This window comes from Camarhynchus parvulus, chromosome 11 (assembly GCF_901933205.1).
Source record: "Camarhynchus parvulus chromosome 11, STF_HiC, whole genome shotgun sequence".
NCBI classification, from domain to species: Eukaryota; Metazoa; Chordata; class Aves; order Passeriformes; family Thraupidae; genus Camarhynchus; species Camarhynchus parvulus.
This window is the reverse complement of record NC_044581.1, coordinates 8,709,210-8,730,423: the sequence shown is the minus strand read 5'-3', so window position 1 is coordinate 8,730,423 and position 21,214 is coordinate 8,709,210. Positions and strand designations below refer to the sequence as shown.

At 47.0% G+C, this 21,214-nt stretch overlaps 1 protein-coding gene across 2 annotated transcripts in view; it reads left to right on the top strand.

The window, feature by feature from the left end:
* The window catches only part of NECAB2 (N-terminal EF-hand calcium binding protein 2), a 70,829-nt gene that overhangs the window by 8,159 nt on the left and 41,456 nt on the right, over positions 1–21,214 (top strand). For both annotated transcript variants that reach the window (XM_030955922.1, XM_030955924.1), the window contains exon 2: positions 737–761. In XM_030955922.1, the coding sequence (XP_030811782.1) occupies positions 737–761 (25 nt within the window). The remainder of the gene's footprint in view (positions 1–736; positions 762–21,214) is intronic.

Sequence of the window (21,214 nt, the reverse complement as noted above, 5' to 3'; positions counted from 1 at the left end):
AATACATATGCATCAAGTAAGTGGGGCTAGCTAATTAATGTGTAATCAGTGTGTGTGGTTAAAAACCCAATTAGAGCAAGGGCCCTCCAAGGGACCAGCTGATTTCAGTGTTAGGGGACAATTCCTCAGATGAGACTGGTGAAAAAAATTGCAGTTGTTTCTGCTCTCTTTCTCCCTGGCAAGTTCTAAAGTGCTACACATTATTGCAGTGTTTTTCCTTCTGAAATGGCCATTTGATTCCTCTCTGTGGGCTGTTCCTCCACGCTGTAGTTTTAAGTCTAAATATAATCTCCTTCCCACGCAGGAGACTTGCTTTAAAAAAAATATTGTAAATAATTTTTTTTCAGAAGTGCAGAGCTGTGAAACTTGGTTTAAGAGATTTTATTGACTCCAGAGAAATTGTCTGGACTGGCTGCACGGCTGTTGGGATTTCTTTTTCTTTTAGTGTGTATTTTTCTGGTGTTGGATTCGTGGTTTCAGCTTCCTTAAGTGAGGGAGGTGCTGGAAGTGCTGAAAGCATTTCCACCAGCTATTCCAGTTCTTCCACTGGAATTTGTGTTGCTCTGGGGGAGATGAGCTGAGTCCTGGGGAGGGTGAGCTCAGTAAAGCCCTGAACTGGGTCTTGAGGGGCTGGAGCACTTGAACCTGCCCTGTGTGTGGGGCTGAGCAAAGGGCTTCACCCCCATGCTGGACAACACAGTAAACACATTTCTCTCTCTCTCTCTTTCAATTCTAGATTTTCAGAAGAGCTGACAAAAATGGTAAGTCTGTGCATTCATACTTCACATTTTTTGATTGGACTATTGTCAGTATTACTGTTTTTCCTGATAGTAACATCCAAGTGTTTAAATGTTGCTCAGTTGGCTGGGTCTGATGCTGATACACTTGAAACATCAGAAAAACTTTTGAGGTTTTTTTGGAAAAGTTGTACTTAGAGCAGAAGTGATCCTGGTATGCAAGCTGGCATGGCAGTATCCACCAGATTACAAACAATTTCACAAAAACAACATAAAAATAAATCACAGGTAAGTGATAAATGAGGATCCATGCCTTGGTAAGCTTGAAGTAGCTTTGGAAAACAAACCTAACTTGTGAATATTAATAGTTTGGTTCCTGAGGGACTGGACCATACACCAAAGAGCAGCACACATTGTGCCTGTGGAAAGCTGAACACCTGCACTGAGCCCAGCCAAGTCCTTACATTTGGAATAACCTGGATGAGTCTTCATTAAATGACTTGGAAAGGGAGAACTGGAAAGGTAACAAGCTTAAGGAAAGAAGAGCCCAACCCCAGGATCCTTCCACATCCTGAAAAGCAGTTTAATTTTAGATAAAATCCCAAGAGCTAGTGTCTATTCTTTCCCTATTGTACAAGATGAAAATGAAAGGTGCATCAAAACTCTGTGTTTGCAGAGGGACCTGTGGGAGGGTTCTGCAGAGGAGCACAGGGGAGAGTTTGGTTGTTCTCCTCCAGCTTTAAAAGGGAGATCCCTGATTTCTGCTGGGGCTCATAGCTGGGTATCCTCACTGCCCCTGGGTAAGGAGCTGCTGCCAGCTGGCTCAAATTAAGAAGTGAATGCCATGGAACTGTGGGCACTTGGTAATGGCAACTGACAGAGTAATGAGATATTGAAGATTGCTGCTTAGAAAAGCTGAGCAATTGTGTGATGCAAGGAGAGTGGAGAGTAAAAAATGAGTTTATGGTCTTGGCACCAGACTGACTGACTTCAGAGATGGTGCTGGGCAGGTATTGGAACTGCCAAGGGTCAGAGCAGGAGCTGCACTTGCAGGGGGTGAGGAGACCAGCACCACAGAGCCCAGGCAGAGAAGGTAATTTGTGCTGCCTCTCCTGACCCTCAATGCAGGGAGAGTAGCTGGATCTCTAAGGAAGGCCAGGTGCTCTCTGGTGAAGGAGCTTTCTCCATCCCTGCTCCCACTCTTGTTGCCTGCAGTGCCCAGGACCTGCAGCTCCAGTGTCTGGGAGCACAGTGGGTGCCCTGCTCTCCATGGGGTCAATGCTGCCCTTCCCTTTTCATGGAGTGGGGCACAGGCTGGCACAAAGCAGCTGCAGTTAAGTGACACGTCTGTCCCCAGGCTGGCTCCTGCAAGGTGGCACTCTGGGGCACATGTCACTGTCACTGGGCATCCCTGCCCTCAGTGCCACAGAGCAGGGACTGTGTCCCTGGGGCCATCCTCTGAAGGACTGTGCATCCTCCAGGGGTTCTCCTCACATTTCTTTAGATGCTGCTTTTTCCTTGACACTTGCCACCCATGGTGACCAGTGTCACCAGCCATTGATATTTGATGAACTCTGGATAACAGAGTTTGCCACTCATTATAATTAGCTCAGTGTGTTCCTCTGCAGCCCTTTGGGATCACAGCTCCCCACAGCCCCTCTCCAGCCTCCTGCAGCTCACAGCAGCTGCTGCAGGAGATGTGCAAGAATATTTCCATTGGTACAGCCTCTCTGAAAACTAGGGCTGAGAGGTTTCCAGAGCCAGAGGTAATATCTTTGTATTTCGTATCCCTGGGGATCTCTTTTTCACAATTTCTCTGTGACATTCTGGACTTTCATTTATTGATTTGTTGAAATTCAGCCTATTCATGGCTTTGCCTGTTACAGCTCCAAGGAACAGTGGAAGCATCAGCCTGCTGCTTTTATGTCTCACAGCAGGTGCTGTGCACAGCCCTCTGAGGAAAAATGAAAATCTCACACTTTTCATTTTTGTCAGAATCTCAGGATGGGGCCCTGAGCCCTGGACAGACTGTTAAAAACACAAGATTACCAAAATATTTGACTCTGTTCACATCTTTCTGTGGTGTGCACAGCTGCAGAGGTTCCTGTCTGGCAGGGGCTTTGCTGTTCTGCTGAACCAGCTGAGATGGGTCCTTACCCAGTGTGATGGGGCACGCCAGGGAGAGCTCCCAGGGCAGGGAGGGCTGGCAGCTTCACCCAGAGCTGGCAGCCCTTGCTTTCCTCAGCTGTGCCAAAGCCACTCTCACAGAGCTGTGCAGGAACCCTGCAGAAATAGGGCAGGGGAAAATCTGAACAAAACTTCGGCTCTTGACATCTGGTTTGACTACAACATCTCGTTTAGCTTTTTCCATGCAGAGATCAGAGGGTTAGAGGCTTACCTAAAAGGCAAAGGAAGGGATTGTAAGATAAGGAGTAGTCTCATTTAATGTGCAGTCCAGAGGTCATAAATTTGGAAATCTTTTCAGCATTTTGATTTTTTTCCCCCCAGCCTGGTAAAAATGGTACATATTGTGTTAAAGCAGAGTGGCTGGTTCAGGCACAGTAACTATGGAGCCTGATAGCTTGAATTTAAGAGCATCTTCCCCCTCCCCCTTTCTTCCAAACCTTCTTACATAAATTGTTAATTCGAGTAAAATTGGATGTTCTTGCTGCAAGATGCTAAACCATCTTATTTCCCCTGCCATGTTCAGGTACTTGTATTTAGGTGATTTGATTCAGTGCCTACATGTACTAAAAGGCTGCTAATGAAGCAGCTCCTGCTTGTTAAAAAACATCTTGGTCTCCTGTTCCAGAGGAGTGAGATTCTGTCTATAATGTGTGCTAAGTTCCCAACCTTTTCCCCAGTGACAACATCAAGTAGTTTTGTAACTATCTACATGATAAACTCAGAAAATGGTCTGCATGAGGCACCTGGAAATGCTAAGCACATTGGAGACAACTGGGTAAACTGACAAATGGTCTGAAAAAGGGAGAGGGGCTGGAGTGTAACCTGAGAGTGAATAACTCTGTTAGATCTAGTCATGCTTTGCAGGGGCATGGCTGTTAGTCATTCAAAATAATCTTTTTCTTTTGTGTAGGAGTGTTTTTCCTTTCTCTGCTAATAAATCCACCTACTGTCTTGTAATCCTCCCAGTCCCAGTAAACAATACTTAATCGTTTGATTGGAATGTGCTGGGAAAAAGGAAGCATCTTGTTTTAGGCTGGAGCAGTAGAGCTGCCAATCATCTCAGTTATCTACTGTGTACTTAATCCTCTCATTAGAAAGCTGCTAATCAATTAAATAGCCCAGGATTCTCTTTGAAAGATTAAAAGAGTTTTATTTTGGCAGAACAGTCTAACTGCTAACAATCCATTATAGATAAGCATCTTCCCAAAAACCAATGTTTTATCTGGAAATCTCCAACTCACTGCAACTACCCAGCCCCCATGCCTGGAGCGTAGCTAAATGCAAAGTGCAGCTTGAATCTGTGCTTTAGTTTGGTGGGGTTTGCTGTAATTATTAGATCCTGCTCATGGCCATGGCCACCAGTCTGACCCACCCACAGGTCTCACTTCCCAGGCAATGCAGCTTTAGGTGATTTCCCCTGGACCTCTGCCCTGGAAGAGAAGAGATGCAAAAGGAAATATGCCAAAACCTTGGTTATAAAACTCCTGCAGAAAATGGCAGGAGGAGCTGGCAGTGGCAGTATTGCCCCTGATAGTGACCAGTGATGAGTTAGTACTGTGGTTCAGTCAACCTGGCATCTTCCTGTTGCTGCTGTCCTTGTGATTTCTGTACCAAACTGTTCTGGTTCTCCCTTCAAATTATACCTAGAGAAGGATGGGAATGGAGCCATTCAGTGCATGCTGTCCTGAATAGCTCCTGTTATCAGAAATGAAATCCAATGAAGTGTGAAGAAACCCAGAGTACAAATGCTGAGAGGAGGTTTCAGCTTTCAGTGGTTTGAATGATCAGCTGAGGGCCTGCAGAGGACGTAGCAGAGCTAATAAAGGAAAAAAGGGAAGCATGAATGAAGCAGGAATTGGTGTTTGGAAAGGGCTTCTTGGTTAAGAGCCATGAGGGCAATGGCATTGTGCCCATTCCTATCCCAGTAGGGCTTGTCCTTTAAATAGCTGCTCACAGATTTCTGTTAGTCACTTAAGAGCTCATTAAATGAGATTTATGCTGCTATCCTGTGTAAGGAAAGGTCTGCACATCCCAGGGCTCCAAGTCCCATAGCAAATTGCACTACAAGCCACGGGGGCACATAGAGAGCTCCTGACAAGAGGGGAGCACAAATGGCTTTGCATTTGCACATCAGCATCACCACAAACTGGCCAAGGAGCCTGGCCAGCTGTGAGTGGGGCTGTGCCCTTGTGAGGAGAGGGAGCTCTGCTGCCTACACAGAAACTGGCACTGCTGCTCTGCCTGGGGGCTTTGTGGCCGTGGTGCCCCTGCTGACCCCTGGCATGGGGACCTCACAGGCTCCAAAAGCTGGAAAAAGGCAGAAAAACAAAACGACGCAAATGAAAAGCCTCAGGCACATCTCTCAGCCCCAGCTTGAGATGTTCAATAACTCAAGTTCTTCATAATGTTCAAGAAGGCACGTCCCAAGTGTCAGCTGAGTAGAAATCAGCCTTGTTAAGCCAGTACACAAAATAAGAGAGTGAGGCTTCTCCATGGGCGGGATTTCTTGATGAGGGGATGGTGGTGGGAGAGCAGGGAAAGTCCTGGGCCTCCAGCAGAGGGAGAAGGCTGAATGAATCCTGGTGTAGGGGCTCTCCAGAGGAACACATGGGTGAAGCTGCCAGCAATTTCCAGCAATTTCCAGCCTTCACAAATGCTGTGTGCCTGTCCTCAGTGCTGTGTTTGTAGGCAGGGACAGTTCCTCTGAGGACTTTGCAGATCTGGGGAATTTGCAGGATGTTTAGTGGTAATAGTTCTCATAGTCTCACCCACCTTTTCCAGACCCCACCTGGAGAAGTTATTTTGATCCCCTCTAGTGAGCCCAATGTAGGCAGAAATGGGTGTTTGTCTGTGGACGTGCCTACAGCTCTAATTCACAAGTGCAGCCAGACACAGGGTGCTGTGTGAATGCTTCCTTTTCTTCCTTTCACTCTGAGTCCCTCTTGCTGATCTTGAGTTATTGGTACAGAAAACGGGGCAAAATGGAGTGAAAAAGCCTCTTCAGTTCTGGTAGTGTGGGATCACAGAGAAATGCACAGAGACTGATGGAGAAAATTATCACTGGTGAGCAGATGATCCAAAGACCCCATTTTTAGCTTGGGAACTGCCCACAAGTTGTTTCTAAGACTTGAAATGCCTCCCTTCCCCCATTTGCCCATGAAATTGAGGCCCTTTTAGAAGATACACTTGCACAGGACTTGTTGTAAGCAACTAGGACTTCTATAACCCGGATTTCAAGGCATCCAAGGAAGAAAAATTAAGGCATTGTAACTTTGGGTGTTTTTATTGGATCTTAGAAAGATGCTAAGTTAGGGCACTGATTACTCCATATATATAAAAATAATATCAGAATAAAAAGACCCTGAACACCTAATAAGTTTCCTGCTGCACACATAACCCCTCCTTCCACAGTCACAAGCCCTGTGGTGAATTGTGCTTTAACTGTCTTGAGCTCTTGAGTGTTTTGCAGTTCCTGTCTTAATGGGTTATCACTCTTCAAAACCACTTATTTCTAGAGCCAGGTAATTACCTTCTGCATGGCCACTGCTCCTCATGTGCTGGGAAAACCTTCAGCTATTCCTATCCTGCTGGTGCATCTAAATTAAGTCATTAGTTCTCAGTGAGAATATTTATAATTCTTGCATAACAAAACCAGTATTAGCAGCCTCCCACATATAAGTAGAAAAATTCAGTGATGAATCAGGCTTTGTTACTGTGGGTAAATCTGATAGGTCTTCCATGACCAGATGACCAGTCTGAATGTATTCATCTTTGTCTTTTATGTAAATAAGAAAAGATTTGCATTTAGATAGTCTAGATTTCATGTGACAATCAAAAAGCACCTTTTTGTAAGACTGTGCAGTGACCTTTATTTACAAGGAGAAAGTTTGAATTTGTTTTCAGTTATTTGGACTCCTGTATCATCCCCAAGGTCTCTCGGTTACGCTTCCAAGTCCTTGCAAAGCTCAGAGCACATGATTTGGGAGGGAGGACATCTGCTTGAATTGGGACATGCTGTTCCCAAAATAATAAACAAACCTATCCACCAGATGATGAATTTTGAGAGAATTGTGAAAGGTGGCTGCTTTCCATGCTCTACAGGCTGTCATTAGATGTGTCCAGTACCTCTGTCCACCCTTCATCACTATGAACCTAGGAAAGGATTCTGTGATTTGACTTTCATCATTGACTGGCATGAAAGGGCACTTCCCAGCTGCTCTTGCCCTTTCAGGGCTGCCTTTTTCATTCTTCAAAGATTTGAGGGTATCTGCTGCATGCTGTGTGCAGCAGAAATGAAGAGCTGGGGGTTTTTTAGGATCTGTTTTTCTTCTAAAGTTGCTTGTTAGCAAATTCATGTTAGAATCAAGGGGTGGATTTTTTTTTTTTCTAGATAACCTTAATTCTGCAGGGCAGACCTTGAATTGGGTGCACTGGGTTATGACTTTGTTAACAATTGCACCCTCACACGCTACAGGCTGAGTTATGCAGCAGCCTGGCTTTAATCAGGGCCCACACGTGGCTTGCTTAGTGCCAGGCTTAAGCCAGAGAAGGTTTGAGCTGGGCAAAGTTTGGATTCAGCCCAGAAACCCCCAAGAACTCAAGTCAATGATGTGACAGCACAAAAACTTTAATTTCCACAACAGAAATGTCCATATTCCACTTATTTCTGCACAGCATCGATTTATGGCCTATTACTGTCCAAAACTGTAATTTCTGTTGTCCTGCTGGGAGAACAGGCAGCCAAAATAGAAAGTGCTGTGAGATCCTTCATTGCAGTGGGCAATGGAGGCACTGTTGGTCTCAGTGTGACCACCAGGAGCAAGGAATGGGACTGGCAGGGTTATAATGAGCTGGGAATGTTCCTCTGTTTAAACAGAGTGCAGCTGGCTGCTGACACTTCAGCTGATCTCTGGTAGCCCAGGTTCCTGACTGGTGTTGTGCAGAGTGCCCTTTCCTCACTGTTCAAGGTACTTTACAGTGCAGGTGGCCATCTCCTGTGTCCTTGCCCTTTTGCTGTAAAACCTCATCTAGAATATCAAACCTGACTTAAAGAAAAACTTAGAAAATCAGCTTTACTTGGTATTTGGCCTCCTTCAGGCGTGCTTGCTGCCTGTGGTGCTTTCTGTCTTGTGCCTGTAAAATATATTTAACCACATGTTGCTGCACTCCAGGGCTGTGCTGGCAGCTCCTGGCTGCCTTTTGTGCCCAGCACCATCCTCCTCGTGGCTGCTGAGCCTTTCTTTCCGCTCTTTCTCAAAAATTCAGCTGCTGAGCAAAACCCGTGGTAAAAGCCATTAACTGCTGTAACCTTCAGGGCTTCCTGACATTCCTGCATCAGCAATAAATGGATCTGAACCTCAGAGTCAGTCAGACACCAAGCACACAGGCTTTTACACTTGCACATTAGGCTACACCTCAGCCTGTTAGAAACTCAGATGATGCTGCTGACCTGAAGGGTCATCCCCGTGTGAGCGCTCTCTGGGCACAAGAGTCAGCCCTTGGGCCACTGCTGAGCTGTGATCTCTGCGCTCACATGCGGAGGAGCAGACTGGAGCAGAGCTTTTGCATTGGAAACCCCCACCAGCCTGCCCCACAGGTGGATTCCCAGTCTGCTCCATCAGCTGAGCCTTCCTGCTGTCTGTGTTTGTCCCTGTGTGATGTTCAAACCTGCCTGCCCACACTGCTCCCTGTGCTCAGTGAGTGCTGACCTGGCAGGGCAAGGAGATGCCCCTGTTTGGGCTCTACCCCATGGGCAGTGGGGAGGGCAGCTGTGCTCAGCCTCTGGGGGGGTCTGTGTGCTCAGAGCCTGTGCATTTTCACAGACAATGCTCTTTCTCTGCTCTATCCACCCTCTCAGCTCCTCCTTTCAATTCCTTCAGTACAGAGGGCTGGACACAAATATCAGCTGTGAGTGTCCCTGAGAGGAGCAGGGAGGGGATGTGGAGCAGGGGTTTGGCTCTAGCCTGGCAATTTGGGGCTGAGAGGAGCAGGGAGGGGGTGTGGAGCAGGGCTTTGGCTCTAGCCTGGCAATTTGGGGCTGAGCCTCTGATCCCCAGGGCAGTGTTTCCTTCAGCTTTGAAGCACACTGAGTAGGGTCTGACACACAGCGCAACCCAAAGGAGATGGAGTTTATTTTCTTCTTCTCTTTGTGGACTGGGAGATGTAGGTTTTCTCCTGCAAGCCTCATTAGAGGCTTCAGCTGGACAGGAGTAAACGGGATATATTATTGTAGGAGATTTAATGACCATGTTGTGGAGAGTGGGAATAAAGAATTGTGGTTTACCGAGGAGACTTTGAAAAGTTGTTCAATTAGCTGAGAGGATTTTTAAAGATGTTTCTTTCCAGAGCCAAAGTTGAGAGATTTAATTGGGGGCTGCAGAGCAAATGTGTGTACATGGCACAAGGACAGCCAGCAAAGGGCATGATAAAACACTTGTGGAGCTATTACCCACTTGTAAACCCAACCCCAAAAATGTAACCTTTATTGATAGTGCCTTAAAGTGGTGGCTCTTGCCCTGGTTTTTCTGAAACATGATGATTGTTGACCTGGAGTGACATGGCTGTAGGTATCCTGATAGCAATTTCAGTTATAACATTATATTAATGTATATAAATTATATTAATGTATGTAAACATTATATTAATGTATTTTCTTTGTCAATGGGAATCCGCCCTGACATCTCTTCTGAGCTCATGACACAAGGCCTGAAGTGATTCCAGCTCCTTGTCTGGGCCAGGTGCTGGGGATGTGCCTCTGGCTCAGGTCAGTGGTAGCAAACCTCAGAGGGGAGATAAAGGCCAGGTAGCTGGGCACACTCCAGAGGGGACAGCCATGAGCACTTGGTGGGTCTGCAGAGGTTGGGCTGCACCAGGAGCCCCTGGTACCTGGGCAGGGACAAATCAGTGCAGGTTTGGTGGGGAATGGGGCACTTCTGCCACAGGGAAGCCAGGGAATGTGGAGATGAGATGTAGCTGTGAGTGCTGGCTCCTGTTTCAGGAGAGGAGGGAATCTGCAGGAAGATTCTGCATGGCACAAGGGAAAGGGAAGGCTCTGGCTAGAGTGCCAAATCAGGGAAGTGATGGGCATTGAGGATTTAACAATTTTCAAAGTAGATACAGCAATTTAATATTTCTTCTGCTAATGTTGTTTTTGTTTTCTTGGGTTTTGGTTTGGTAGGGGGTTTTTTGTTTCGTTTTTTTTAACAGATACACAATTTTAAAGTGCTTGGAAAGGATTTTTGCAGCTTGACTGTATATAGTATCCTGCCAGATTAAATATGTGCCATAACTGAGATCAAGAAAGGCCTGGTTTTGTCCTGCTGCCTTGGTGGGGGTGTCAGTGCCACATTTCCCAAACTGCATTCAAAGGCATGCAGGGGCTGTGAGATGACTTCCCTCAGAGGTTCAATTTGTGTTCAGTGAATCTCCCTTGGGAGGGCTGGTGCAAATGCTGCCTTTGGTGCAGAGGTGCATCCAGCCTGGATGTTTCACCCTGATTTCACCTGGGGCAGTTTGTGTGCTCCCCGTGTGTGCTGAGCAGTGACAGGGAGCAGAGGGACAGTGCACACCCAGTGGGGGTGATGAGGGTGGGGACTCCTTAAAATGCCTTTGCCACCACCACAGGCTTCTTCTGTGACCCTCTGCTCAGGTTATTTCTCTTGCCACACCACCTAAATCTCACTAAGGAGCAGGGCTATCCTATGTTTGCCTTTAATCCCTGGGAAGGTCCCTCAGGGGAAGGGGAGCAGATCTTCAGTGGAGGAAAAGCACTCCTCTTGCCTCTCTGCCTGCATGCTCTCCTCTGCTCTTGTTGCTGTGGGAACAAGGGACAGAGCACTGGGCTCTGGCATCCTTTTTAATTAGGTATCTTCTGCAGATCAGCTGTATTTATTGAAGATTTTTTTATTATAGCTATTAAAATTAAATAAGGCAAAAATTGAATCCAGAACAAATACACTGCTGCAAGTTATCCTCATAATGTGCTAGCAATTTTTGCCTGACAATTGTGAGAAAATATGTTCTGGCAGCCTGTGTTCAGGCAATTGGCCAGGAACAGCTATAAATCCTGGGTTTCTTTTTCTTCCCCTTATCTTTCTCACTCATTAAAAATACCAGATAACATACACATGAGAGAAAGGTGTATCTTACTGACTTGCAGTGGGGAAAGGCATATCTGAAGCTGAAACAATGACACATCCACATCTGTAACTCCCAGCAAGGATAATCTGAGGGGCAGGAACAGCCAATCTTTTTTCATGGCAGGATGTGTGAGCAGGAGTGAAATGGATGTTCAGGGGCTGAGAAGCAGGAGCCTGAGTGTCTCTGGTTCCATGGCTGCTCCATGGGAGGGTGGTGTGCTGCTCTGGAAAAAGCCTGCACCACTTTCAGAAAGTTTTAGAGGTGGAGATAATTCTGAATTATTTTTTGAGTGGAACTTTCTTTTCTGTGACCCTGCTGCAGCCCTTTGCAGAGGTGCAGGCTGCCTGTGCTGGCCAGGTGCCACAGCAGAGCTGAGTGCCAGCTGCAGAGGGAGCTGCTCTGGCCACGCTCCTGCTGCCCCTCAGCAGAGCTTTAGAGGGCTGGAACAGCTGGGCTTGGCTCCAAGGATGGACCCAGCCTGCCCTGGGGTTTGGCTCCAAGAGCAGATCCTGCTGCCAGGTCTGTGCCCTAGCTGGGTGCTGGTGTTGAGGCCCCCATGGGAGCGCCTTCAGCCCTGCTTGGCTTTCCAACCTCTCAGGCTCCAAGAGCAGCAAGGCTCCAAGGCTTTGCCAAGTGTGGCTTTTGGGTGCTCCTGCTGCTTTGCACATCAGTGGGGGCTCTTTTCCTCAAGCCTCAGCCTGGCTCCAGGAGCTCTGCGTGAGGCACACAGCGATTTGGCTGTGTGCTGTTCTGCTGTGCCAGCACCAAAGCACAGGCTGGGGCCTGGTCTGCTCATAAAATTAGTGCACTGAGGCTTATTTTCCCTTTTAAAGGATCTTCTGTTCATCATGGAGATGTTACTTTTCCAGCTGGCTGGTTTGGTGGCTTTCAAACATGCTACACTCTGTTAAGCAAGGCTGCTTTTCCTTCCTCGCCTTTGTAGTGCCAGCAGTTGTTTCTCTTTTCCTTTATACATCCCTCCCCACCTCCTAAAAAAGGTTGAATTAATACTGGCAAAATGTTCAAGATTTATCAAAATCTTTACCAGTGTATTCACATCAATAGGCTCTGCAGTGTAGAATAATAATAATAATAATAATAATAATAATAATAATAATAATAATAATAATAATAATAATAATAATAATAATAATAATAATAATAATAATAATAATAATAATAATCCTTCCTTGGCACCAGCACCATCTGCAGAGAGCAAATGTGCAGCACTCATTTAACGCCTGTGACATCCCCATGGGGTGGGATAAGAGGAAAGGAAGGACAGAGGGGCAGGAAGGGACCATGAATTAATTTGAAATTTTCTGCTGATTGGCAGGAAGACACAGCTTGTCTGTCTGGGTTTCAAACTGGAGATCAGAGGCAGGGAATGAGGAATGCATGGCTGTCCCCGGGCTTTTTGAAGCTCAGGCTTTGGCTGCATGCAAACACAGCCATGTGCAGAATTGTCTGATTATCCTTTTGTAGCTGGAGGGATTGTGGTATCAATTAATGCACTTGGTATGTGTCAAACAGTGGGGAAAAAAGTGAGTGCTATAAATGGAAGTCCTTGCATAAGACTGTAAAAACAAGATAAAATATTTATATTTTTCCAAGAAAGGAACTAAACTCGTTTCCTCTCTCCTGCATCCTGTAATCTAATTGTAGGAAAACAGCAGAGTTTAGATCTTGCAAAAGGTTTTCCTAAGCTGGAAATCAGAGGGGGAAAAGGTTTTCTAGCATTTAACTGGAGGTAGAATTGAATGAAAATAAGTTATAAAAGTGGGGCTGCCCATAGCCAGGAATATTAAATCCTCCTGTACCAAGAGCAGCCTGAGAGAACGAGGTGCTGAATGCTGAAACCCTGGGGAGATGAAGGGCAAGGAAAAACCAAGCAGTGGGAGACCCTGTCTGCAAAATTGGCTGGAGCAGGACACAGAGCCTTAAAAACTTTTCAAGCCCAATTGTTGCTTTCTAAATGAGGTGCCTGACATTTCAAAGGTCAGCAGGCAGGGAGAGGTGGCTGCTGTTCAGCAAATGCAGCCCGACTGAGCTGTGCCTCGCCTGCCCTTCACACGGATCACTGGGGCCACTTGCTCCCTTGCCCTGTGCTTTTCTGAGAGCCCTTTACCAACCTGAGCAAATGTATTCATACAGCAAGTGACTGGAGAACCCAGGCACTGTCAAAGAAAGCAGTTTCTTATATTCATAAATCAGTACTGAGCAGGACTGGGCCATTGCAGTGCAGCATGAGTAGGGTTTTTTTTTTTTTTTTACTGTCTGTCTTCTAGAATTTTAGTATTCAGGTTTCAAGCCTGCAGTAGGTATTTCTGTGCTGGGCTGCTAAACCTTTGTATTGTCAGCATGCTGAGCATTTTGATCCTTTTGTAAAACAAGAATGAGGATTAAATGTTCCTCACTGCACAGCTATTGCAGCAGCACTGGGTGCACATTCACAGGGGCTGAGCTTCCATCAGCAGCTGGATCAGCATCAGGAGCCACACCTTGTTCTGTAGCACAGCCAAAATCCCATGGGATTTGGGCAGGGAGGAAACCACAGAGCCCATTGTGAGCATCCTTCTCTCTGCAAAAGCACAGCAGTGTGTGCTCCATGGGAGAGACAGGCAAGGTTTGGAATTAGCTGCTCTTTCATTAGGGTGGACATTTAGAAACAGCAATGTTGTGTCATCTCCCACACCCAATGTCACCAAGCCCTCAGGCAGAAATGTCCCCTGACCAGGCACCACAGCATGGCCTGGCCAGCACCCTGGCCCTCACCAACCCCACTGGTTTGCAAGGACTCTTCTGTTCCCTGTCTCCTATCTTATTATGTCCCTTTTTTTGTGTTTCGCCCATGGCTTTGTGCATTGAACCAGTCTGGAAATCCAGCCTGTGCTAACAGTTTGGGAAGGCAGAAATTTGAGTGTGTTTCCTGCAGGCAAAGGAGAGCCTGCAGAGAGCTGGGCTCCTCCAAGGCTGTGGGGATGCTTATCTGCTCTCTGGAAAGCTTTTGCATGGCAGGTTTGGCACTGACATGTGAGCTGGTAGTGCTGGGAGACAGAAAACCTCTCTGTAAACTGCTGCTTTGATGCAGCTCTCAGATGAGCCTTCTCCTGCACCAGGATGCTTCTTTCTTCAAATGGGCCCAATCTGTGCTAATAAATCACCTCCTCCACACGAGGAGGGTTTGATCAAACATCACAGGAGATATCATCAAGGGCTAAACCTACCATTTTCTATTCCATTACCTAAAGCTCATAATGCCCAGTGTATCAAAGAAGAACAGACTTCCCTCAAGTGTTTCTATTGCCAAGCCAGGCAACCCTCAGTGAGTTGTCCATGTGCAGAGTGGCTCCTGAGTTTTCTTTCTTGGTTGCTGGGTTATCTTTACTCCTGCTGTAGTATTCTGTAGTGCCTCTGTACTCCTGAGCAGAATGGAGCAGGGCTGTGTTCCCAGCTTGGGGCTCCTCAGCTTTGGGGGAGAAAAAAAGTGTTAGCAGTTTGGATTTCCTAAGAGTACCTTGTACAGCATTTCCTGGCATGGCACTTCTGTGAATCTAGATGCTCTTGGGTTCTGGTGGGAGGTTTTTTGGTGCTGTTTCTTTTTTTAAAAACTGTAAAAGGATTCCAGTGATTTTCTTACCAGGGCCTGGGGATAGCAGAAGAGAGCTCATCTGAGTGTGGTTTGTCTTGGAAACTGTTAAGCATCACCCTAAGGGCTGGAGGGTTTTACACAGAACCCTGTGTAAATTGGGTTCTGCCAAAAGCAGAAGGGTCACGCTTCACCCTTGTGTCAGACAGCTTCTGTGTCTTGGCTTTCATGAGCCACATTCCCCTTTTTCTCCTCCTTCCCAGCTGGTTTCTCACACCTGCATCCAGCACTTCCCCCCTCTGCTCTCCTGCCCTCACCTTTGGGCTCTGTAAGACCTTAAAGAGAACAGAAGAGCTGAGAGCAGAGTTCCCTGTGCAGAGGCTGCAGTTCTGCTGGTTTCAGCATGCCAGTGTGGGCAGTGCTGCTCTGTGCTCCCAGGGCACCACTCATATCCAGATTAAACCTGGGTGATGCCCTGGGGAAGTTCTGCATCACAAGGTTCTGGAAGCCTCTCCCTGCACTGCCCATGGGCCTCTCCCTGGGATCTGTGTGATCCAGGCTCTCAGCAGGGCTGGGGAAGGCTGTGTGCTGCTCCAGGTCTCATGGCTGCAGCAGATGCTGCTGAGGTGGTGTGGAAAATTGTGAATTCAGCAAACACTAAGTAGCACACAGCATTAAAAATTCACAAAGACTCCTCTGAAACACGGTTTCCCAAAGAAGCATTTTGATGAGCTGCAGCAGGGCTGGGTGAGTGAGCAGGGAGACCCTTCCCCAGCACTGTGTTAGGAAACAGTCCCATGCACAGCTCAGCCCAGTGGTTTGTGCCTTTGTGGTTCTCAATTTTGCATAAAAACTGCAGCAGAGGGGTTTTTCTCTTCCATTCCTATTTAGGAACTCAGTGACCTGTTCAGGTTTGCTGTGGGAAAGTAAAAAATTGAGAGGCTGTTGTCAGTGTTCAGGGGAAGATATAAGGATTAAACTGAAACAAAACTTGAAATACTTTAAGTCTGGAATTTTCAAATGTTCCTTTGAAAGTTTTCTTTAAGAAGAGAAGCCAGATGACCCCATTTTTTCCTGGGAAAAAAAAAACCCCAAAAACACCAAACAAACTTGTAGGCATTTTTCCAATGACTTTGTCCTTCAGATACCCTTTTTTTCGCTCATCTTGGCTTTAGCCAGACTAAAACAGGCTGGGTTGGATCACAGATTGCCCAGGCAGGGCTGGGTGATGAGCACAGGGGGAGCTGGTGCGAGATGCTGAGAGGGGCAGGGGCTTGTGTGGAGCTGGCATACAAGTTTCCCTCTGCCTTTTGGGTCTGGAGCTGGCACACAAGTTTCCCTCTGCTGTTTGTGCTGGCCCCAGGGGCTGTGCCTGCCTGCGCAGCCCGGGCTGGGCGGAGCACGGCACAGGCACAGGCAGAGGGGATGCTCAGCTGCCTGTGGGGATGCTCAGCTGCCTGTGGGGATGCTCAGCTCTCAGTGCCAGCCCTGACCTACTTGTGAAAGCCGTGCCGTGGTCGGGGGAGGGCTCTGCCGGGCAGCTGCAGCGATTCTTGGTACTATTGTTTTCATCATTTGTTTAATTTGTGGTTTTTCATTTGTACTTTAGTCTCTGCTACATGGGTCATTGCAGAAAAGGCAGCAAAATACTTTTTCTTTCTCCTCCCTTAACTGAAAAGCTGGATAAGAGTTCTGGAGGTTTAATAACCCACTTTTGAAATGAACAAACTGCAAAAAATAAACAGAGAGGATATTCATGCTGCAGCTTTGTTACAAGTAGAAATCTCTGATTAAAGAGGTGCTAGTTGAATTTGCTGGAACAGGAAAACGTATTTAGGTTTTGTTTTTTCTTTGCAATCTTTTCAGAGCAGATGTGCCTTCCCTGCAGGACTGCTCTGTTCTGTGCTGCTCAGAGGCTTTGCTGGATGAAAGAGTGTAGAAGAGATCTGCATTGTTTGCCTTAGAGAAGTTAAATATCTCTGACAGGGCTGAGACACCCATCCTGCCCTGGACAAATAGCTGGAGACACTGAGCATAGGGCTTACATTTCCACTGTGAAATGGGAAATGCAGAAGCTTATTAAGTGGAAGCATAAAAATAAGAGCAGCTGTGGTGGATTGAGTGAGGTTTGGCTTGGCTGCTGTCCCCATGCAGCCATGGGGAGCCAGGACAGACAGACCATGCTGGAGACCTGCAAGGGCATCCCGTGGGGAGGGACCACTTCGGCTCTCATTTGTACTGAAGCAGAGACTACTCCAAAAAAATTCTCTTTTGGCAAAGGGGTTTTTCAGAGAGGGACCATCAAACATGAGCAGTTGTTTTGTTTAGAGCCTGAAACTTTTTTTCAACAGGGATTTTGAGACCATTCTGTTTCAAGAAATGAAACATTAGTGTTGCAGGAGGTCAGTGTTGTAGGCTTCCACCTGGACTTCACAGTTCAGCAATTAACATGAGGGAACAAGTAATTAATGATGCAGGTTCTGCATTTGCTATTCAAGCACCAGTTGAGCCCTGGCACAGGGAGTTGGATGTCCTGTATGCTGCAGATGATAAAGCAGTTGGGAAACTTCTTCTGCCTTCTGAGAATGCAAATGAGGAATCTGCTTTTCGTGTTAGTTTAATTTGCTTCCTTCATCTCTGCACAGCTTGTTAGCTGAATGGAAAACTGTTGATGCTGCCAATGCAATCTGGATATTGTTTCATGGGACTGCAGAAAGAGATGAGTTTGTAGCTCTCTAATCTGCAGCAATTTGCTGCTAATTTGTCAACAGTCAACAGCTCCAGTGGCCACGACATGGAGGCAGCCCCGCTGCCACTGCCTGCCTCTGGTGGGTGTTGGTGGAAGGTCACTCAGAGCGCTGCTTCTCATCCACAGCTTCTCATCCACAGCTTCTCATCCACAGCTTCTCATCCACAGCTTCTCATCCACTGCTTCTCATCCACAGCTTCTCATCCACTGCTTCTCATCCACTGCTTCTCATCCACAGCTTCTCATCCACTGCTTCTCATCCACTGCTTCTCATCCACAGCTTCTCATCCACAGCTTCTCATCCACAGCTTCTCATCCACTGCTTCTCATCCGTGCTTCTCATCCACTGCAAGGCTTTACTTGGCACAGAATAAAGCTTATTTTACAAGGGGGAAGCAGGGGAACTGTTGCAGTGACAGAACCCAGGTGGGTTTTCAGGCTTGCCCACGGCTCATTCCTGACACGCCACCATCACACAGGGACCCAGCACAGTCATTGCACCCTGGGCACTGCTTTTGGCTGTTGTACTGAATCCTTCAGATAGGTTGAAATGCAACTTCTGCTGGCAGGGACCAGGAAATCAAACCAGGTGTTATTGTTTTACCTGCAGCAATTCTCTTAGATGAACACTGTGCTTCCCTGAGTAGGGAAAGCGCAGTTGAAATGCTCCCCGTGGCTCTGTCCAGGCTGTCCCTGGGAGAGGCTGCTGTTGTGGTGTGGAGCAGGGATCCCCAGGAGCAGCTCCCGGGGAGCTGCCAGCAGTGATCCCTCATGGAGCAGCCTCTGGCAGCATCCCCAAGCTGTGCCCAGATCCATCGTGGTGCTGCAAGCCCAGAACAGCCTCAGCCCCAGGGAGGTTCTGCCCCTGCCATGCCCTGGCCACACCAGGACCACACTTCTGCATTTTCATAAGTTTTTCCTCTTTTGCTCAAACACTTGCCTCTTCCTCAATTTGAAGCTGGGTGCTGGGTATAATGAGCTGGAAATAGTGCAAACCCTGCCTTGGCCCTCTGAAATATTCATCTATCTGCACGTTAAAAAAGCGAGCAGGAAGGCTGGTTAATGAGGAGCAGAGGGGAACTGGGGCTGTTTGGTGCCTGTTTCTGAGCTTTCCAAGAAATCTGGATTTAATAGGCTGTTGCAGAGCACTGGAGTCGGGGGTGTTGGCTTCTGCTTCAGCTTGATTGAACCTTCCTGATCAATCATCCCAGGTTTACTTTTTCTTTTGATGTTTCTGACAAATTTTAATGATAAAGTTTGGAAACTTTGGAGCTTGCAGTCTGCCTGGAGCTGATAGCGCACAAAGGTGTCAGCCAGCCCATTCTCACTGGGGCACAGCACAGAACTACAGACATTGCCTTTCTAAATCTGGGATCTGAGGTGTCCCCAGTCAGAAGTGGGGACATTAATTTGGCAGGGGACAGTGTGAGGGCCCTCTGTAGGCTGCAGTGTGTTCTAAGAATGCATGAGGTTACTGTCAGTAAGTTATGGAGTTCCTCCATGTCTTAAGATGAAGCACCTGCTATCTAAAATTTGCTTCTTTCCCTCTCTCCTGTTTGCCATGGCCATGCATCCCCTGCTGCTCTTCCAGGACTCAGAGCTGTGTGAGCCCCATGCTCTGGGTTTGCTGCTCTCAAAGCCCTGAGCTGTTCCTTAAACTCAGTGGGATACACAGAACATCCAACCTCTGCTGCAGCACCAGAGCAGCTGTGCCCTTGCTGTGGCTGTTCCAGCAATTTCCTGATGATATCACTTGTACTCTCCTGGTCTGTCTGGGTGCAGGAGGGAGCTTCAGGATTGATTTCCAGCAAAATGAAGCTTTTGGCTGCCCACCTGGAGATGGAAATAAAGTAAATCAGAGAATCATAGAATAGTTTGGGTTGGCAGGTACGTAAAGTTCTAGAACCAATTTGTTCCAATCCCCTGGCATGGGCAGGGACACCTTGCACTGAAGGCTACTCAAAGCCCCATCCAGCCTTGCACTGAACACTTCCAGGGGTGGTAAGTGACCTGACAAGCTTCAGAAGGGGTATTTTAACTTGTCCCTGCAGAGAAACCCAGGTTTCCCTCCTGGCTGCTGAGGCCAGGCTCTGGTGTGTGTGTGTGACCTGTCCCCAGCCAGCCTGGGCAGGGGGGACTCTGAAGGTGTTACCCAGGGCAGATTCTCAGGGGCTTTTTCTTCAGATATGGTGAAGGTCACTGGAGTTCAGAAAGGCAGGAGCTCCCTCAGATCCCACATTATTCCTGTAGGAGACCTGAAGGGGAGTGCACCAGGGGCTGCAGGGGTTTCACATCTCTGCCCATCACCCCAGGACTTCTCCCTCTCAGCAGAAATCTCCCCCAGTGGGAAGCACCTGGAGGATCACCATGGCATGGCAGGAGAAAGAGCCTTGCAGCAGCTTGAAACCATGCACAGCTTTTGATGTGTGAGTGGGGAACTGCAAAGGAGTCTCCCAAATAAGCCCCTTGCTCTGCTTTGATGTGGCAGGGCTCAGGAGCAGATTTCAATTTCTCCCTGTGATTCCCAGGCCACCTCTATTCTGCACACAAAGAAATGCTTAACCTTGCAGGGAATTATGTATCACACTGCAGTTTGCTGATGCATAAAAATTAACTATTTTTTGCATAGGAAAATAGCAGCTATGCTATTTAATAATTTAGTATAAGTATCCAAATATCAGTTTTTCCTCCTACTATTTATTTTATTGTATTTTTCCTTGTCTGTAGTAATTCTTGTCCAGAATAGTTATTTTTAGAGCTCTGCAGGACACAGGTTCTCCTCTCTTTTAGCAAGATCTCCCTGTAAGAATTTTGCCTCAAATGCAAGGAAGAACTTTTGAAGTCAGGATTCACTGCTCTGGGATGGTTGAAGCACAGAGTGATCTCATATTAACAACAAGCTGTGCTGTCTTTGTGTTTCATTTTCACTTTAGATCAAATATTTAGAGAGGCTGCTAGTGGCTCACGGGCTTTGACAGGGGTTTGGTAGAGGAAAGTTTGCTAATGTTTTTTAAATCACAGAATGATCAAGGTTGGCAAGCCCTCTAAGACCATGGAGTGCCCTTGGAGTCTATCAGTGTCCCCAAGTGCCACATCTACAAGGCTTTCAAATGCCTTCACAGGTGGTGATCCCGCCACTTGCCTGGTCAGTCTGTTCCAATGCTTCACCACCCTTTTAGTAAAGAAATTTTTCATAATATCCAGTCTGTGCACAGTGTTTCAGGAAGGTGACTGAAGAAGGGGTCTGCAACAATGGGCAAGAAACAGAAATTTTGGAGATCAAGTGGTAGAGATCAAAGGTTGATGATGTTGCAACCACTTGTCTCTGCAAAATCTTCTCTAAAACAGAAATTCACATTTTGTGCAGCTGTGTCTGCAATGTCACACCTTACACCTAAGAGCTCAAATACAAAAAGAAGGTGGGACTTGTGTGGAGGGGAGACACTGAAGGCACTTTAATGGAGAAGGAAGTGAATGTTCAGTAAATGTTCAGTAAAAGTTCAATAGGTGTTCAGGATGACAGAGAGGGGATGAGACTGAGTAGCAATGGAGAGAGCAGGACAGGTGTTTGCATATGTGGGGAGCCAAAGCCTTTGGGAGAGATAATGAGGCAGTTTGGGTCAGGAGCTGCAGCCTCTGCACAGGAACCTCCTGCTTTGCTGTGCTGGCCTGTGCTTGTGGAGCTCACAGGGCAGAGGCTTCAAATGAGTAAATAAATCAAAGGTGCTAAAAAGCTATGGTTGTTCAAAGTCAGTCATCCATTTAATAGCACCCAATATAAAAAGGCACTCTCAGGTCAACTAAGATGAAAAA